The 20,341-nt window shown below is 44.9% G+C and overlaps 2 protein-coding genes across 2 annotated transcripts; both read right to left on the bottom strand.

Moving 5' to 3' along the window:
- Window positions 1-4,470: 4,470 nt before the first annotated feature.
- On the bottom strand, window positions 4,471-6,334 carry spra (sepiapterin reductase a; the record flags this gene model as incomplete). The annotated part of the gene is made up of 3 exons (XM_079234850.1): window positions 4,471-4,661; window positions 5,415-5,705; window positions 6,013-6,334. The coding sequence occupies 3 exons, from the start codon at window positions 6,332-6,334 to the stop codon at window positions 4,471-4,473; spliced, it is 804 nt and encodes a 267-aa protein (XP_079090976.1).
- Window positions 6,335-11,378: 5,044 nt separating this feature from the next.
- Window positions 11,379-18,845, bottom strand: LOC306751140 (excitatory amino acid transporter 1-like; the record flags this gene model as incomplete). The annotated part of the gene is made up of 9 exons (XM_079234679.1): window positions 11,379-11,583; window positions 12,567-12,701; window positions 12,774-12,968; window positions 15,385-15,618; window positions 15,700-15,980; window positions 16,848-16,890; window positions 16,977-17,181; window positions 18,483-18,620; window positions 18,707-18,845. The coding sequence occupies 9 exons, from the start codon at window positions 18,843-18,845 to the stop codon at window positions 11,379-11,381; spliced, it is 1,575 nt and encodes a 524-aa protein (XP_079090805.1).
- Between the last annotated feature and the right edge of the window lie 1,496 nt (window positions 18,846-20,341).

Below are 20,341 nucleotides of genomic sequence, written 5' to 3'. Positions count from 1 at the left end.
CGTCAAATCTGTGGTCGCTTTCTCAAGAATCGGCCGACTTAAAAAGATGCGCCGACGGGTTGAGGTTCTGCTCGCGGACCGTGAGCCCCGCAGCACCGGGCCGTCAGCGCTCTGCTGCCCGCCGAGAGCAGCCTGATCTCGGCTGGACTTTTTGAAATGATCCGCTGGCTCCGATGTCTCCGTATCGATTAAACATGAGATATAATTCTGTTTCGAGGTTTAACAAGCAATCATTATTATTTATGCACAGTCACATTAAATCAGTTTAACTGAGGTAAAGGTTAAGGTTTATAACTTAAGATTTTAATTTAACTTTTACTTTGAACTACAGCAGTGTCTTATTACTTTTGAGCGAATTGTTTGCAATTATATGTGTATATATATATAATACATATTTATAAACATATAATATATACAATTATATGTGTATCTATATAAATGTATAAGTATATATAAAACACATTTATAAACATATATCTACAATTATATGTGTATCTATATAAGTATTTATATAAAATACATATTTATAAACACAATATATATACAATGAGATGTGTATCTGTGTGTATATATATATATATATATATATATTTATATATATATATATATATATATATATATATATATATTTATATATATATATATATATATATTTATAAACACAATAATATATATACACACAATATATATGCAATGATATGTGTATGTCTGTGAAACCAGTACAAAAAAAGCAGGGTTGTTATATTTTGTTTGAATGTAAAAATACTTTACAGTGAAGAATCAGAGTAACCATGACAACAACAGCTGAGGTGGTGACGTCATCAAGTCAGCTGCTGTTCCAAATGCAGAAAGACCGTCCTGCGTTCTCCTGTCTTTGAGAGTCTGGACTCCCAAGTCCAGACTCCAAAAGTTCACAAGTCCGTACTTGGGTATTGAGAAACGGCCCAGCACTCTCTGGGGTCACGTCTCAGCCCGACAGTGACGAGCTGCTGAACATATGAGCATCTAAAGGATCTGGGGAATATATACTCGGTTATAGATTATTACTGATTTAGAAGTATTAAGTGATTTCTTATCATTAAATAAATAATCAAAACCTGTTCATAATTGTGGTTATAAGTTGGACCTTTATGATATAATTCAATTATAACACCGTGATATTTTTGGAGATAAGATTATTGACGATGAAAAAAAAGACAAAGAAAGAGAATCTCAGTATTCCATTTATGTAACAATTCAATTCAATTCAGTTTATTTTGTATAGCCCAACATCACAAATACAAGTTTGCCTCGGAGGGCTTTACAATCTGTACACATGACATCCCTGTCCCGGGACCTCACATCGGATCAGGAACAACTCCCCCAAAAAGATAGTAAAAACCCTTTCACAGTGAAAAAAAGGGGAAGAAACCTGAGGGAGAGCAACAGAGGAGGATCCCTCTCCCCGGATGGACAGAAGCAATAGATGTCATGTGGCCAGAATGAATAACAACAGGATCAAGATTACAAAGCAGAATAACAGCTGAAGGAAAAGCACACATAAAGCAATAACATGAAAAGAATAAGACTATTTTGAGTGGAGTCCCGTATTGAAATGCTCATCATCACTGTTCACTGAACATCTCCTCAGATATCACGAGTTGGGCCCTGTCCGGCCCCGGGCTTCACTCGGGTTAGACTGGACCCACAAGAGGGTTCAGCTCAGTTAAGGTCACCAGTTTAACAAAGATGGCTATTCTTGTTTCTCTCCTCTTCAACTGTTCTATAATGTGCCGGATGTGATGGCGTCTAGTGGAGCTTTAACTGGGCCGATAGACCCATCTCACACTGAACCAGGTCCCTCTATAAATCATCTCACACCGAACCAGGTCCCAAGACTATTTGGGACCTTATCAAGTCGATACAGAGATTGATCCTTTTAGATCCTACGATCCACACGAGCTTGTGAATTTAGACGAGCTGACCTTTAAACACTGAACTGGTAACTGTGGACACACACCAGGTGAGTGACCTGCTCCCTTTGCAGATGAGAAGGAACCACAACAGCTCTTCGTCCACTCTGCTGAGAGCGGCATCGTCAGCTTCGTGCTCCGGGCTTTCTACAGCGTCTTTCTGACAAAAACAAAATAAAAACTGGAATGTGAAGAAGTGAACTCCTGACTCCAGGCTGCTGCCGGTCTGTGTAGACGGGGTCTTCCTCACATGACCCACCAGCTGAGCCGGGCTCCCACCCAGAAGCCCTCAGGGGCCAGCGCCACAACAACAAGTTCGTTTCATGTCTTATGCATCAAGATAATGAGGACCTGTTTCCACTCCTGATAATGAAAACGGAATCATGAATACTTTATTATATTTATGCCCATGAATCCCCCTTAAGGCTACACACGCGGCTTCAGATGAAAAGACGTGACGAGGCCCGGTCCTGTGTGAGCCGGACCTTTACAAACGGTCCTGACACAAGCAAAGCCTGGACTGAGACCCTGTGACCTTCATCACTGTGACCTTCAGCACTGTGACCTTCAGCACGCCTGTCAGGGGTGACGTGGATCAACTTCTGCACTGGAATGTGTTGAACATACATTTGATGAATTGATATTCAGGCATATTGGTCCATTTCAAAATAGAAGGCTACAACCTACAGAAGTAAAATTGACAGTGCATTTTGAGTCAAACATTAAGTGTTCCACTTGGAACTGAAGTATAAGAGGTAAGCGGCAGATTTAAATCAAGGCACAAAGAGAAACCCTCTGGAAATCCTCATCTAGAGGTCGTAGACGTCGATTAGAAGTCGTAGACGTCGTCTAGAGGTCTAATGCCGTGTTCACACCAAAACAGTTGCGAAATATTCGCGCGTCCAGATTTCATGTTAAGTCAATGCACAGCTGCGTTAGGTTGCGAAAAAGCGGATTTTTCGCCGGGCGTCGCGATAGAGGCGAAACAGCGTTGCAAATATTCGCAACTCCGCTTTTCCGCTTTTTCGCCGGCGTTCAAATATTTCAACTCCAGCAAATAATTCACATGACGCGGAGTTGCGAAAGCCAATCAGCGTTGAGAAGCTCCGCCCGGCATCACCGCCGTTACTGAATGAAACTGCTGGTCCTGAAGGAGCGCTGGAAACGGCTTCATTCAGACACTCGTCCTGGAGGAGTCGAGCTGTGTGCGACTACGGATAATGTTATGAACCCAGACACGGGGCAGTTGATGTTCCGACGTGTGTGGGACTTCCTCAACAAGTATAAAGCAGAACTAGTGGTTATTTACCTGGTGGATGAAGGAAATAGTAAATGTTTTCAAGACACAGAGATAAGCCCCGCCCCCTTTCCCCAGCGATGGTTGCGAAAAAACGGATTAACCACATAGAGCGAATTTTTCACCTGCGGCGCGATATAGGCAAAGTGGCGTTGCGAAAATTCGCAACTGTTTTGGTGTGAACACGGCATTAGACGTCGTCTAGGGGTCGTAGAAGTCGTCTAGGGGTTGTGGACGTCGTCTAGGGGTCGTAGAAGTCGTCTAGGGGTTGTGGACGTCGTCTAGGGGTCGTAGATGTCGTCTAGGGGTTGTGGACGTCGTCTAGGGGTCATAGATGTCGTCTAGGGGTCGTGGACATCGTCTAGGGGTCGTAGATGTCGTCTAGGGGTCGTAGATGTCGTCTAGGGGTCGTAGAAGTCGTCTAGGGGTCGTAGATGTCGTCTAGGGGTTGTGGACGTCGTCTAGGGGTTGTGGACGTCGTCTAGGGGTCGTGGACGTCGTCTAGGGGTCGTAGAAGTCGTCTAGGGGTCGTAGATGTCGTCTAGGGGTCGTGGACGTCGTCTAGGGGTCGTAGAAGTCGTCTAGGGGTCGTGGACGTCGTCTAGGGGTTGTGGACGTCGTCTAGGGGTCGTGGATGTCGTCTAGGGGTCGTGGACGTCGTCTAGGGGTCGTAGACGTCGTCTAGGGGTCGTAGATGTCGTCTAGGGGTTGTGGACGTCGTCTAGGGGTCGTAGATGTCGTCTAGGGGTTGTGGACGTCGTCTAGGGGTCGTAGATGTCGTCTAGGGGTCGTAGAAGTCGTCTAGGGGTTGTGGACGTCGTCTAGGGGTCGTAGATGTCGTCAAGGGGTTGTGGACGTCGTCTAGGGGTCGTAGATGTCGTCTAGGGGTTGTGGACGTCGTCTAGGGGTCGTAGATGTCGTCTAGGGGTCGTAGAAGTCGTCTAGGGGTTGTGGACGTCGTCTAGGGGTCGTAGATGTCGTCTAGGGGTCTTGGACGTCGTCTAGGGGTCGTAGATGTCGTCTAGGGGTCGTGGACGTCGTCTAGGGGTCGTAGATGTCGTCTAGGGGTCGTGGACGTCGTCTAGGGGTCGTAGATGTCGTCTAGGGGTCGTGGACGTTGTCTAGGGGTCGTAGAAGTCGTCTAGGGGTCGTAGATGTCGTCTAGGGGTCGTGGACGTTGTCTAGGGGTCGTAGATGTCGTCCAGGGGTCGTGGACGTCGTCTAGGGGTCGTAGACGTCGACGTGAGCTCCCGTGGTGTAGGTGTCTTCCAGGAGCAGCTTCATCAGCTTGGCACAGGATACCTCACAGGTGAGCAGCTGGCCCTCAGCGAACATGTCTGAAAACGACTTCCTGATGTCGAGATCAGCGGTTCTGGATCTGGCCAACGTCTGCATGGCTGTGTCCAGCGGCCCTGGGTCAACACAGAGGAACAACATGGACTGTTCACCAACCCCTCAATGCTAAGTAATGAGTGACCCCTTAACTCAACTATGGTGCCCTTCTAGCCTCAGATACAGAATCCTATTTGGATCTTTTTTAGGGATATAATTACCCATCCAGTACATCTACCTCAACCTCAGTGCTGTTTTATCCCTAACCACAAGTTCATCGTGGTTTTCCAGCCCTAGTCACAATTTCAGAACCCTAATTGAGTCATATTTAAGTGATTTAGGAGGAGTCCTTACACTCTCGGTCATGTTTGCCACTGTTTATGGGATGTGTTATTGTTTTTCATGCACAAATTGTCTACCTATATGTACATTTGTTTATGGTTCTGTACATCCTCCACATTTCCTCTGCCTTTAAAAGACCGGAGCTATCGGAGCGATCGAATTAAGTCTTTAAAAGTCTTTCAAATGAAAACATACCCTTTCAAAGCTGGACCGGACTGACCCAGGTGGAGTAAAGCTGACCCAGGTGGACCTAAGCTGGACCGGACTGACCCAGGTGGACCTAAGCTGGACCGGACTGACCCAGGTGGACCTAAGTTGACCCAGGTGGACCTAAACTGACCCAGGTGGACCTAAGCTGGACCGGACTGACCAAGGTGGACCTAAGCTGGACCGGACTGACCCAGGTGGACCTAAGCTGACCCAGGTGGACCTAAACTGACCCAGGTGGACCTAAGCTGGACCGGACTGACCCGGCACAAATGGGTCCTCACCTGGGGCGTAGCTGAGCACCCGGAGGTCTGGCTCCTCTTCGGCCAGCACCCTGAACATCATCTCTCGGGCCGCCTTGCCGGTGCAGTACAGCACCCAGGATCTGAAGGGCTGCAGCGCGCACAGCGAGGTGACGTTGACCACGGTGCGGCGCTGGCCGGGCCGCTGAGGGAACGCCTGCAGGACGCGGGCCGTGAGGCACAGGGAGGAGCTCACGTTCAGAGACAAGTACGAGTCCACCTCGGCCATGTCGCTGAAGCCTCTGGTGTAGCGGGACACGTCCCCCAGAGAGGCTGAGAGGACGCAGGGGACAGGGTTAGAGTGTGTCTCTTCCAACAATATATATATATATATATATATATATATATATATATATATATATATAGTATAATGTACATGTATTTGTATATTACTCACCTGCGTTGTTGACCAGCATCACGTGGTCCATGTCTTTATATATATATGTTGTATATATATATATGTATGTTGTATAATGTATATGTATGTTGTATAATGTATATTGTATAATGTATATGTATGTTGTATGTTGTATAATGTATATTGTATAATGTATATGTATGTATATGTGTGGTGACTCACCTGCGTTGTTGACCAGCATCACGTGGTCCATGTCCTGGCAGAAGGCTTCTCGCGCAGCGGTGACGATGCTCTCTAGTCCCTGCGTCTGGCTCAGGTCCGCCACCACACATTGAACCACCAGGCCGGCTCTACCTGCCTCTGACGCGGCCAGCTCCGCCTGCAGAGCCCGCAGGTCGTCAGCGGACCGGGCCGTCAGGATGAGCGCTGATCCCGGCTTCACCAGCCGAGACACCTCGATGGCTACGGTCCGGCCGAAACCTCTGGAGGAGCCGGTGACGACGCAGAGCGCGCGACCAAGGTCCGCGCGCGCAGGGGCCGACATGGCGGAGGCACACGCGGAGGAACGGCGGAGGAACACGGCGAAGGGACACGCGGAGGAACGGCTCAGTGCTGGCTGTTAGGGCCGGGACACGCTCTGCTACAGTGAGCGTGACGGCCCAGTCCCAAACCCTGGAGGGGGAGGAGCCTCAGACGGGCTCTGAGGCTCCTCCCCCTCCTTGAGGGTTTTACCCACAATTCATAGCAATGTGACGTTAAACACCAGTTACCATGGAAGCATGGAGAAGTAAAAAAGGTAAACAAAGAGGCACGTGGTGTTCAACATTAAGGATTAAAGATGAACATAAAAACACATGAAATCAGAGGAATGCAAGCAGATATTATATATATATATATATATATATATATATATATATATATATATATATATATATATATATATATATATATATATATATTATATAACCTCCCTCAGAACAGAGTGGGGCCCATGTGTGCAGATTCAAATGTATCAATACTATTTGTAGTACTTTATAAATAGGTGAAGGAAGGTACTTCTTCAGGTTCTTGTTTGTCAGGTTGGCTGGATGCTCTCTCAGCCTGCGGGCCTTTGAGCTCGCAGGCGGACAGAACTGCACGTTTCACCTCTGATGGCTGAAGTCTTAATATATACTGTAAAATACAAGTACTTACTTCAACTAGGCTTAGAATGTCATTAAGTTTAGGGCTGCAACTAACGATTATTTTAATAATCGATTAATCGGTTGATTATTTTTTTGATTAATCGATGAATCGGATAAAAAAGAATTTGTATCAAAAAAGCGTTCATTTCCAACCCTTTATTCAAAAACAGAAGTGACAGTGCAAAACATCTTCAGAAAGTGAACCAACAGGTTGCTCCTTGAACATCCCTGAGCTGTTCATTAAAACAACAAAATGGACTAACACTAAAAACATACACATGTATGCTTTACATCTGCCAAATGTGAGCCCTTTTTACTGTAATTGATCCCTCCAGAGGCTGCATTTACATACCCTGCTTTATCAATATGTATGAAATACTGGACAGAGGGAAGCTGTACTGCTCCATATAGAGCGTCCTCTTCCTTAAACTCTTTCATTCTGGGTCTCTTATGACCACGACGTCACGTTGTTGGCTGAACCCAACGACGTGATTTGCTTCATTCTACTTTGAGTAAAAAAAACAAAAACCTTTAGCCAGATCCTCCGGTGAGCCGGTTTAACGTTAACGAGTGACAGCGTGAACTGAACCAGACCGGGGGGTGACGGCATGTTTCATCACGTTACGATTTTCTACAAGCAAGACTGAACTGTAACGGAACATAACGGAACTTTAACGACGATACACAACCCAAACACGTTAGCTAACGCGATAGCAAGCTGACTAACTTCCATGAAAAACAAGTTTGAGGAACATGAAGACGCTGGAAACATCTTAACTCTGATTGGCCAAGACTCGTCAAAGATCTTCTATTTTTGAGAAGATCACGACCTCAGCTTTTCTCGTGTCTCACTCCAATCTCAGAAACGCTGGCCGGCCAGGTGCTCTGCTCCGCTCTTTTTTCTTCTCCGCGACTTATTGCCCGGCGTAATAATCGCGCGACACAACGAATCGATAATGAAATTCGTTGCCAACACTTTTGATAATCAATTTTTGTTGATTTTTGTCGATTTTATCGAATCGTTGTTGCAGCCCTACTCTTTTCTTTTGGTTGCCATGGGTTTAACACTCTGGGGTCTGGGTTAATTTTCTGGATTTTACATCATTTTTAAACGTCTCTTTTTAAAATCACTTGCATATGATACATACATACAACAATTACAGAAGAATCTCAGCTATCTACTATCTATATAATGAGGCACCATTGTCCCAAGGCACAAGTGTAAAGAGAAAATATGACTAAAGCTGAAAAATGTAATCTTGATTTTGGAAATGTTTCATATTTGTTGTGAAAACATAACTTTACTCATGTGGTATAACGGTTTAGGTGATGGAAATTGGTTTACCAAAGGTCTTAGGTTCACAAAAGCAGTGGAATATATGAATAAAATAGTAGACACATGTAAATAAATGTCTAAAATCAAATGTATTATTATACGGGGGGGATGATGAGCTGTGGCTGGCTTTGAGGCCTGCTATGGTGATGTGTTGGCAGGCAGACGGACTGGAGGCTGCTGCAGCTGCATGCTGTCCTCTGGACCCTCACAGCTCTGAATCCACTCTGTAAAATACATTAATACAAGTCAGTATGAGTTCACTGAAATAAAGTTAACGGTGATAGAGACAACAGTTGATTACCCACCGTTCATAGCTGTAGTCAGCTATCTCCGTTAGCTCTCGTAAGCTCTCGTTAGCTCGCGCCGTGTTAGCAGCACCTAACGTGACATAAACACTACTGTAGTAACGATTAACGGAGATCCAACACTACTGGTCGTACTAAGTTCACTGTAAGAAAGTTAACGGTGATCGGTACAACAGTTGAGTATGCACCGTTCAGTCGTAGACACGAAAGAGACATCCAAAACGGGGCTATCTAGTGACGCGCTAACGCTAAGCTATCATCAACAAACACACGTTAGTTACGGTCTTACAAACACATAATGGAGGTCCAACACTACTGGTCGTACTAAGTTCACTGTAAGAAAGTTAACGGTGATAGGGGCAACAATTGATTACTCACCGTTCAGTCTCACAGAAACGCTGTAGCCAGCTATCTGGCCCGTTAGCTCCGGCTAGCTCCTTGTTAGCGAATCCTTCAGGCACTGGAGCTGCGCCGTCTGTCCCCTCCAATATATTTGCTCAGGACTCTTTGCTTGGCATCTTCTGACTCACACTGAAGCTTTGCACACGTCGTAAGACACGTCCATGTACAGATGGTCAGATATGGAAACCATATCCGCCAGATTTTAAACCATATCTCTGTGACGTATTATTGTGATGATAGAATTTTTATTAAAAACTTAAACACCTGCCCGGCCGCGTCGACGCGGCCCCCGCCCCCAAAGGGTTAAGTGTCTTCCTGTTTGGATTCCCAGTTTGTGGTCACTGATTACTTTCTAATCTACTAGCTTTTAGTTTCTTCACTTCAGTTCATTTTGTATAGCCCAAAATCACAATACAAACTCCCCTCAGGGCTTTACATTCTGTAACATAACAGCCTGTCCCGGGACCTCACATCGGATCAGGAACAACTCCCCAAATAAAGATAGTAAAAACCCTATTTTTATGTTTCTTCTTTCCAATGTTCTAGATACCCTTCTTTATAATCTCCTCTCTCTCTTTATTTATTTTAATTGTTTAATCAATGTAAATGATCCCTGACATGATAAATAAAAGGGAGACAGACAGGAAATGTTTTCTCTCTTTATTTCACTAAAGTTATAATAAACTAAAACAACAGTTGTTTTTTTCTTCACACATTCGTAATAAACCAGAGGCTTAACATGCATTAACGACCTAACATACTCACTGGTCTCATATCTGCTGTGGATCAGCAATGTTGGTAAAGAAAGTCACACAATGAACACGTGAATGTGAACATACAGTTTCTGTCTGTGTGAACCTACTGAACATAAACACCATAACATGCTTGTAGTAACCTGTAAAGCCACAATATTAACCCTCTACTGTTGGGACCATACATACATTTTAATTGGACTTTAGTTAGTCCTGGTGGGAACCAATGTTCCCTCTAATTTCTTCCAGCACTGAGCGAATTTTTTTTTTTCTGAGCGCACATTTCAGCACTGTGAGCAATTCTCAACCACGCGACCTGCCGAAAATGACCACAAGCCTGGTTAGCCATAGGGGATTCAAAGAGATGACAGCAAATGCATCAATATGTATACAAGGTTGATATTTATTCAATATCCTTTATAATGGCTGGACTTTGGGAACATTTTAATGATGGTGTTTTACCAGTCAGTTTAGTTGAACTTAAAGAATCTTTGTTGAACTTCAATAAGGGGAGGTTATGACTGGTTCACTGGTTATGACTGATAATGATATATATAAAATAAAAGTATCAAAGGTGTTTAGTCATTTCTCAGCAGGTACAACATTAAAGTGGAACTTCATTGAAAGAAAAATGCTAATGCAGTGCTTAACAATAAGTATAGGCCTATTAAATTGACATGGTGTTATTTTTCCTAAAGGTAGCCAATATAAACAATTTAATAACTTCATATTCTTCATATTTAAATATGTCTGAAAGTGTCATCCTACCTGTGTCAGTTTGGACTATTTCATCTAGCCACTCATGTTAAACGTTAGGCAGACCTTTTTCTGGGGCGCCTGCTCTGCCTTTCTTTTCTCCATGGTAGCCTATAGCTGCTGGAGCAGGGCCCGCCAAGAGGAGCCTAAACAGCGCCGGCCCGAGCTCATGTGGCGCTCTGGGCGAGCTTCACTCCTGGCGCCCGGAGGAGGACAGCGGGGTCGGGGGTGCTAACGAAGGCAGAGCGCTAGCAGAGGTACAGAGAGCGCATGTCGAGAAACGGGACGCTGATTGGCCAAGAAGACTCGACACGTCACATCAAATATCTTATTATTGCGAAGATGGCTCACTCCCATTTCAGAAACACTGCCGCAAAAAAGTTTTTAACCCCTGAAAAAAATCTTTTGTGCGGTCAGAAAAATGTGCCCGGTCTGAAAAATCTATTGCGCGGCCGCGCACGCACGCTGCTTAGAGGGAACACTGGTGGGAACATGGTTAGAGTCCAAATATATAATTTCTTAACATGATATAACACTGTGGTTTAAAGCCCATCTTTCACTGCAGTGTCTTCATCCAACACACACAAACTTACTTCCAGCTCCAACTCTACAGGAGGGTCATATGAAGTTAAAATATTCATTTAAGTAGTAAACAAACAAAACAGAAACTACCAGTCCTATTTGGAAAAAACACAGCAAAGAATGTCACCATTGTCATTTTGGATGAAAGAGATAATAAAGGAATGCTAACAAATCAAAAAGGTGTGACATAATATGAGTAGCAATATGGTTGGCAGTTAGGTCCCTACTCCCAACACAGACCGGCTGTAGTGCTTTCATTAATGATGTTCAGCTACATGTTGGATTCACTGTGAGCACGTTTGTCGTTTTCAAAATCACTGTCCTGGGAGATGAGCTTGTAGGGTTTCTTCCTCTCCTCCAGCACCGAGTTCCCCATCTCCACGTCTTTGCTGCGGAGCTCGTGTCGGGACAGGAACTCCACGATGCCGGCGCCAATGGAATCCCCCAAGACGTTGGTGGTGGTGCGCAGACGGTCCCTGCAGCACGAAGACAATGAAGGGCAAACATGGTTAAACCTTTAGCCCTCACCCTAACCCTGTGTCTTCTTTGAGTTGTGTTTAGAGGCTGTACATGGGGACTATACATTATTGTAGCCCTGATTTGTATGTTTAATTTGATACCTAACATGTTTTTGGGGGATTTATACCATGTTTTCTTCTTGATTTGTACCTTGTGACCTCATATAAAAGGACCCCATTGTTGGGAACCTAAGGGCAGAGTTGTTTTTTTCATTTAGTTGTATGCAACTAAAACTAGGTCAAATACTAATAAAATACCATTTATTATTATCTTTAATTTATGAAATGATAATAATGATTATGTCCTGGACTATTTCTTTGCAGAGACTTTCTGAAATCTGCTCTCGGCCGAGAGGGAGAATAGTTAGTTCCACCGAGGCGTAATCTTTTGAAAGAGAGCTGAATCTAACAAGCCTTAAGCCTGAGGGGAAGCTAAGCTTCACCACTAGCCTGACTGGACCAGACTAGGCTCACGGAAACTATGGTAACTTAGACCAGACTTGAAACCGGAAGATAAGCCTGGTTCTTGCTTTATAAAACACTGCAGCTTTAGAACATACTAAACATACAGACTTCTGTCCTCGTGTGAGGAGCTTTGACAGGAAGTCAGACCGGTGCATCCAGTCAAAGGAGAGAAGGGTATTCTTCTTATTACCCCAGTTAGCTGAGTACTTTCAGGGAAGGGTATTCTAATTGAAATGATTAATTTGGGAAACCTAATTATGTTTCTATGTTAAAACTCATAGCAAAAATATTGAATACAAAAGGGAAGATGTGGAACAAGCCTCCGGGGAGAGAGAAGTGTGTCATAGTGGTAGTAGATCTGCTTTGACCTTTAAGACAACGTCAGTTAAAGTTATTGCTCTTCACAGAGGAACATGGCACTCATGTTTCAAACATGGATTATTGTTCACATGTTCGCGGTCCAGGAAGCCACTCACAGAAACCAATCAACCGCAATGATGAGAGTGATGTCATCAGTGGGAAGTCCAACAGAGGTCAGTACGATCACCATGGTGACCAGGCCGGCCTGAGGGATGCCAGCAGCGCCGATGCTGGCTGCAGTCGCCGTAATGCTAGAAGAGAAGCAGACAGATAGGGTTACCCTGACGGCATACGCATAACCTCTGATCCTCCTCGGCCTTTACCTGATGGTGATGATCTGACCAAAGTTCATCTCCATGTTGTTGACCTGGGCAATGAAGATGGCTGCCAGCGCCTCGTACAGAGCTGTCCCATCCATGTTGATGGTGGCGCCCACAGGCAGCACGAAGCGTGTGATCCGCTTGTCAATCTTGTTGTTCTCCTCCAGACATTTGAAGGTGACAGGGAGGGTGGCTGAGCTGAGAGGTGGAAGGAGGCAGCGGGTTAAAAGAACTGTTGGGAAACATGCTTCGGAGCTGGAGATTCACTTTGCTTGAATCATTGCATTCTGTTCACGTGTTGCTTAGTTCCCTTCTTGTGGAGCTCAGCACCTGGAGCATGAAGTCTACTGTGCACCTGTCTACCTACCTACCTGTCTACTTACCTACCTACCTACCTACCTACCTGTCTACCTACATTCAGTTCACGTGTTGCTTAGTTCCCTTCTTGTGGAGCTCAGCGCCTGGAGCATGAAGTCTACTGATCAGTCAGGGATCGTCTCACCTCTAGAAGTGTTCAGCACATGAACCGACACGTCTTTAAGAACATCTTCAAACTGAACTGACTACACTTAATCACCATTCAATCAAAAGAAGGTTGGACAGACTACCTACCTGTCTACCAGCCTACCTGTCTACCTACCTACCAACTTACCTGTCTACCTACCTGTTTACCAACCTACCTGTCTACCTACCTTCCTGTTTACCTACCTACCTGTCTACCTACTTACCTGTCTACCTACCTTCCTGTCTACCTACCTTCCTGTCTACCTACCTGTCTACCTACCTGTCTACCAACTTACCTGTCTACCTACCTGTCTACCAACCTACCTGTCTACCTACCTGTCTACCTACCTACCTACCAACTTACCTGTCTACCTACCTGTCTACCTACCTACCTGTCTACCTACCTTCCTGTCTACCTACCTACCTACCTGTCTACCAACTTACCTGTCTACCTACCTGTCTACCAACCTACCTGTCTACCTACCTGTCTACCTACCTACCTGTCTACCTACCGATCTGTCTACCTACCTGTCTACCTACCTGTCTACCTACCTACCTGTCTACCTACCGATCTGTCTACCTACCTGTCTACCTACCTGTCTACCTACCTACCTACCTGTCTACCAACTTACCTGTCTACCCACCTGTCTACCAACCTACCTGTCTACCTACCGATCTGTCTACCTACCTGTCTACCTACCTACCAACTTACCTGTCTACCAACCGGTCTACCTACCTTCCTGTCTACCAACCTACCTACCTACCTGTCTACCTACCTACCTGTCTACCAACCTGTCTACCTACCTACCTGTCTACCAACCTATCTACCTACCTGTCTACCTACCGACCTGTCTACCTACCTACCTACCTACCTACCTACCTACCTACCTACCTACCTGTCTACCTGTCTACCTACCTATCTGTCTACCAACCTATCTACCGACCTGTCTACCTACCTACCTGTCTATCTACCTACCTGTCTATCTACCTACCTGTCTATCTTTCCGACCTTCCTGTCTAACAGTAGCCATGTTTGTTGTTTATGTGTATAATGATCATTTTGGGGAGTGTCTTGTGGAGGTAGGCTTAAAGGGACAAACTAGAGGTGTTGCAGACATTCTAGCTAGATTTAAGGACTTTGGGATTTAGTGCTGTTAGCTACTTTCATTGTAAAATAGTGGGCTGGGTTTTTATTTCATTCACAAACTTTTAATACATGTAGGCTACTTATTTACTTTCCACCATTGCCTATAGGAACTGTTGCTAGCTGGCAGACTCATTTACAGCAGAGCGCTGGCTGTCACTGCCTGTGAGGCGTTTCACTTGGCCTTAAAGCACCTCGCTAACCCCACATCCTGTTTTCACTTAGGCCGAGGGTCTCACTCTCATGGCATCAAAGACAGACTCTTGGGCAGTAGCCCTCTGTGTCTCATACCGACAGACAAGAGACAAGAGACAAGAGTCAAGGGACAAGAGACAAGTGACAAGGGACAAGAGACAAGTGACAAGGGACAAGAGACAAGGGACAAGGGACAAGCGTCCTATGAGACGCAGCAGTCTTTCAACTAACTCAGCGTTTGTGTCCTGTGTGAAACCAAAAGTTTAGTTACTTTTACTGAGTCACATCCGTAGCTTCAGTTACGGAAACTAAGATCTTTTGTTCTAATCCTAATCAAGTTTGGTTGGTTCCCTGAACATTAAGCATGTGTTACCACGTTAACATGTGTAAACCTTCTGCACCGTGAGACTATGCGTCAGGCCGGCCGAGCAGCAACATGTGACCAGGAAGGGTGAGGTCATGTTGCTTCAGCCTTCAAACACACATGCATACTACAACATGTGTATATGTACCATGTCGTATCATATGTCTTCATGTTGCATTCAACGTGTCTGGAAAGTAATGTGATTGTATGATAATGAAAAACTAAAAGTTTCAAACTTTCCCCCCTGGACGCAGCCGCCACCATTCTGAAGTGAAAAGGGTTTAGACTGAAGCATCCAAACACGTTTAGCAGACACAACGGGCTTTGGGTCATTCAAAGGCCAAGTCCCAAAATGTTTTACGGAATAGTTGTGATGTATTTATTGCAGTGTGTTGGACACGACTCACCTGGAGGAGGTCCCCAGGGCTGTTACCAAGGCTTGCAGGAGCCCAGCGATGAAGATGAAAGGGTTTTGCCGAGTGATAACGAAATAGAGAGTGGGAAGAACAAGAACTGCATGTATCAGTAAGCCAATGATAACGGTGATGGTGTACATGCCCAGCTGGCCGCCCATCTGTGTGAGATCATCCATCTCCACAATCTTTCCTGCAATCAGGAACAGGATACCAATGGGGCAATACCTGAGAGGACGAGAGAACGGCGAGTTATTGAAGTTGAGGTGAACGTTGGCTCCGCACCTCCTACTGAAAGCAGAGTCTCACCACATGATGATGGCAACCAGGCGCATGATAGATTCATTGAGGCTGTCGAAGAAGTCCCTCAGGATCTGGCCCTGCTCCTTCATGTTGCCAATTATTAGACCAAAGCACATGGAGAAGACCACCAGCCCGAGGGCATTGACCCCGTTCACCTGACCCGACACCGGGATGACTTCCTCCCGGGTGATCTCCATGACCTCCTGGGTGCCATTGGTCGAGTTGAAGAGGGTATCATTCACTGTCACGGTCACATGGACCGTTCGCTTTCCATATTTGGTTTTGAACTGGAGAATGAGAGGATTAAAGGACTTCGGTTATACTAGTGGACTTTGCTAGAGTTGAAACTTAATTAACATTCAGAATCAAGGAGATTAGCTTTGAGTTAAATTACTGTTTCATGCCTGGCTCACCCACATCTTCTAGTAGTTTTAATTGGCATAGCACAATCAGGTCAAAAACATTCTTTAACAAACACTTTGGCCTATGAACAGAAACAGTATTTTTTTCAAAACTAACCCTGCTCCAATTATTTATGTTTCCCAGAGGACGAGACCTTATGATATAAGTGACCATTGACCTATCATCTAACACCAGTCTCAAGTCAACGTCTTCTTGGTTCACAATTAAAAATTGATTATAACATTTGCTGAGTAAATCAACAAATACTATCAACCAGTTACTGCAGTCTTTTTTGATTAATAGGATATCTCTTTAGTTACGAAAAAACATTTAAAAAAAATGCAATTCGAGCAGTAACACTTTGCTAGCTAAACTATGCTAGTAGCGTTAGCCAAGCTCCCAAGCTGCAGTTACATGTTTGTTATAGTAAACGTGTGATGCTACATCAAACATGCTTCCTCCTTTGTGAAGGAAACAGTGCTTGAGAGAGTTTTGCAATTCAATTGAAGAAGGTAGGAGTAGATTGATCTTCACCTGTGTGACTCTTAAAAACTCTCAGCTGATTATGGGGTTCAGCTTAACTCAAACCAACCAGATTCTTCCACGATCTCCCAAAGCCAATCATATTGTTGCTGTCACATTTTAAAGCTGTTCTCCTTTCTGCTGCTGTCAGTTGTCATTTCAGTACAGACCGATATTTTAGGCCTTCAATGATAAAAGGTACAGGAAAGTGATATCCGTTGTGAGCTCACCTGCTGTGTGCAGGCTTGGACCAAGTTTGGTGGAAACATATTTCTGAAATGATAAATCACACAGTGAGTAAGAGATGGTGTTGGCCAGTTCCCTTCCAACGCTGTGTGTCCTTCACATGTGCAGGTTACCTGATGAGATCTAAGAAGGCATCAACAGGACTGACTTGCTCTATCTTCTGCTGCTTTCCAAACTCCACTTTTGACCCTTTTCCTGGGTGGATGATGAGGACGACGATGATGCCAGTGAAGACTGCGATAACGGTCGTGGTCATGTAGTAAATCACGGCTCTCATGCCCATCTTTCCTGAGGCTTTGCTGTCTAAAGCTGCCATTCCTAAAGGACAGAGGGTCAGAGCATTAAGACGTGTCAGCACCGGTTCTGTTTGAATCAGTGGGCAGATTATGAATTCATTGCACAACAGTGGGTCGGCAGATGTTATCTTGAAAGTAACTCTTTGGAGTGGATTATGCTTTTTGTAATTCAAAAGAAGAGCATTTACATTATTTGGTTTTCCTGGTTATGATGTGTGCTTGTGTGCTGGTCTTCCAGCTGTTTCAGCACATTATGGCCGATATATGAGCCGTGAATAGAATTAAAGGGTTTAAAAGAGCAACTCTACACTACATATTGAAGAAGGGAACATCCTTGTGGCACCCAGCTGTGATGAAGCATTGACCACAGTTCCCTTTACATATTCCCCCAGCCGATCGGAGAAAAAAACTGTTGTGACAAAAACTAAAACCAAGTCCTCTACTGAGGACCTGCTATGAAGTCCCAAATATTACTTTTTTTTTAAACCAACACGTTCACTATCACTAGGTCAGTGTTGGATTATTAAAGCAACTGTGGTGCAGTGTTGGATTCTGAAGTGTTTCATGTCCAGCTCTGAATCCCAAGGAGCTTCTGAAGTCTGGAGCACTGGAGGCCAAACTAAAGGAAAAGCTTTCACAAGATGGCAGACGGCCTTAAAACAAGTTGAGGGCCACTTCTGCAAACCTTCTGTAACCAGGTGGTGCCTCCTCAGGGGCCTAAAGCATGACCTCCCTGTGAACCACCGCGTTCTCTCCCAGCATCTCTTACCGCACCGATCTGAGATGCTGTTGGTCATTTCACAATGAGACAAATACAAGTTCCCACATTGTTACAGTCCAGTCACACAAGGTTTTCTTAAAGACTCGTTTCACCACCGTGATGGAAACACATTCTGTCTGTTCAAGGAATGGCATATCGCCTCGCTCAATTTGTACAACGTATATTAAAATGTATTTGACAAAAAGAGCAAAGATGATAAACTACAGTCACATCTGTACATGCTGGTATTAGTCCACGTCATGTGTTTACTGTCACCGTTTTCCTTTTTCCTTGCTAACAGATATTGACCACAAAACCTCATGTGGACACCCGAACCAAAAGATGAGATCTGAGTCTTTAGTCAGAACCGTCTTTGCTTTCTGACTGCTGACCCAGCATTTCTTTTCTCATTCATTGTAATAGCAGAGGTGCTGTGTAGTGTCTGATGAAGACGTGGTGCTAAAGGGACAGCTGACCAATCACATGAACATAGAACATAGAAGAGCTCTGAGGAGAACCAAGGGAATGTTAACAAGTCCTGTGTCCACTGACCGATGCCGTACCTGTTATCAGACTAGATACCAGTAAGGGGAGAACCAGCATCTGCAGCATTCTCATCAACAGCTCTCCGGGAAAGGAGAAGTACTTCACCTCTCGGTAGGTCATCTTGTATGGGCGCAGCGTGAATCCCAGAACAATACCTGCAGAGAGAGGGGCAGCATGACGTGCTCCATGTGGACCTCTCTGCGGAGTGATGGTAATGCAGACTGAGCAGAGGCATACACACCTACAATAACTGCCCCAACTGTAAAGAGCACAAAAGCATTCTTCTTGAAGAAGGCCTGGACGTCCTCTTTGGAGATCTCCTCCACTTTCCTCTTTGCCTTCATTGTACGAATGTGAACGCCTTCCCTGAGTCGCTGCATCCTGCTGTAGTGAAGCACAACATGTGCATTAGTGCAGACAGCAGGCTGCTCACTACAGAGAGGGCTCTATGTTTACCAAGGACATTTGGGATTACAGGTTTGGATCTGATAAATTTGACTCAATATTTTCCAGCTCATTCTGGGAGACCCCGGGGAAGACCCAGGACACGCTGGAGGGATTATATCTCCCGGCTGGCCTTGGAACGCCTCGGGGTCCCAGAATGAGCTGGAAAATGTTGTGGGTGAGAGGGAAGCCTGAGTCGGCCTGATGGACCTGCTGCCACCGAGACCAGACCCCGGATAAGCGGCTGAAAATGGATGGATGGAAGTTTGACTCAACACAATACTTACATGACTTTCTGGGTGAACAGCTATTTATACTGCTGCCGGCCTCTGGAGTCGTGCTGCAGAGCTCTTTGCTAGACAGGACCACCGAAACAACTTAGAGGAAATCACAGACCTGATATGTTTGTGACTGAAAATGCAGAGCAAGGTAGTCGGGAAATGGTCCAACACTGGGATCATGAATGCCTGTCCCCCAATGATGATGTATAAACAATGCCTGTTTGTCCCATCTCCAGCCGGCCTGACTTCATGCCCAATACTCTCCACTACCCCCCAGACCGAGCATCCTGTGCAGCCGGTCCCTCAGACCTACCTGACCCCCGTCACCTGCCTCTCATTCCCCCATCAGCCTGGTACATGTATCAGCCGTTTCTCCATCAGTTGTCAGTGTTGCTACACACCTTTGCATTCTACGGCTGAGAGTCCTCAGCTTTCATGAAGTCGCCTGTTGATGCAGTCGTCCAAGAAACAAACGCTGCACAATACCACTTTTTCCAGAGCGCTCTGCCTGTTTTCTTTCCATTTCTTTCTTTGTCACAAAAATATCCTGTTTGTTTGTTTTTGTTTGCTTTCTTTCATTTTTGTTCTGTTCTGTTTGTCTTTGTCTCTTGTCCATAATGTAAAGCGTCTTTGAGTATCCTGAAAAGCGCTATATACATTGAAATTATTATTATTATTATTGTTTCCTGTTGCAACCCGAGAGCTTCAATTTTAGAACTTTTCAGAAACGTTTGTGTCCCAGCGCCCTGCTGGCCTTTTCTTCCTGAGAAAGGAGCTACATGGTAAATGGTAAAAACAAGAGGAAGGGATCTCTGCAGAAGTACAGAAAGCAGCTTCACACATAGAGTGTTAGCTCAGAATAAAATCTGTGTATATTATAAAAGATTAAAAAAGGAAACGGATCACTTCAGGGCCAGTATGAACAGGAAGAAGAATTAGAGTCCAATAACTCTTTGAACGTATACAAAACCAGAACGCAGCTTTAAAGTAATGTGCAACAGCCTTTAACCCTTTAAGCCCACACCCTAACATGCAGCCAACATGTATTTCATTGAGTCGAACATTTACAAGATTAAATGACAACATAAGAGAGGAGTTTATAAATTCACTAGAGGTCTAATAGTCATCGTTTACCCAGCATTCCTTCTGCT

The sequence above is a fragment of the Taurulus bubalis genome, assembly GCF_910589615.1.
Source record: "Taurulus bubalis genome assembly, chromosome: 19".
NCBI classification, from domain to species: Eukaryota; Metazoa; Chordata; class Actinopteri; order Perciformes; family Cottidae; genus Taurulus; species Taurulus bubalis.
The sequence above is the reverse complement of the archived record's forward strand: the minus strand, read 5'-3'. Positions and strand labels throughout refer to the sequence as shown.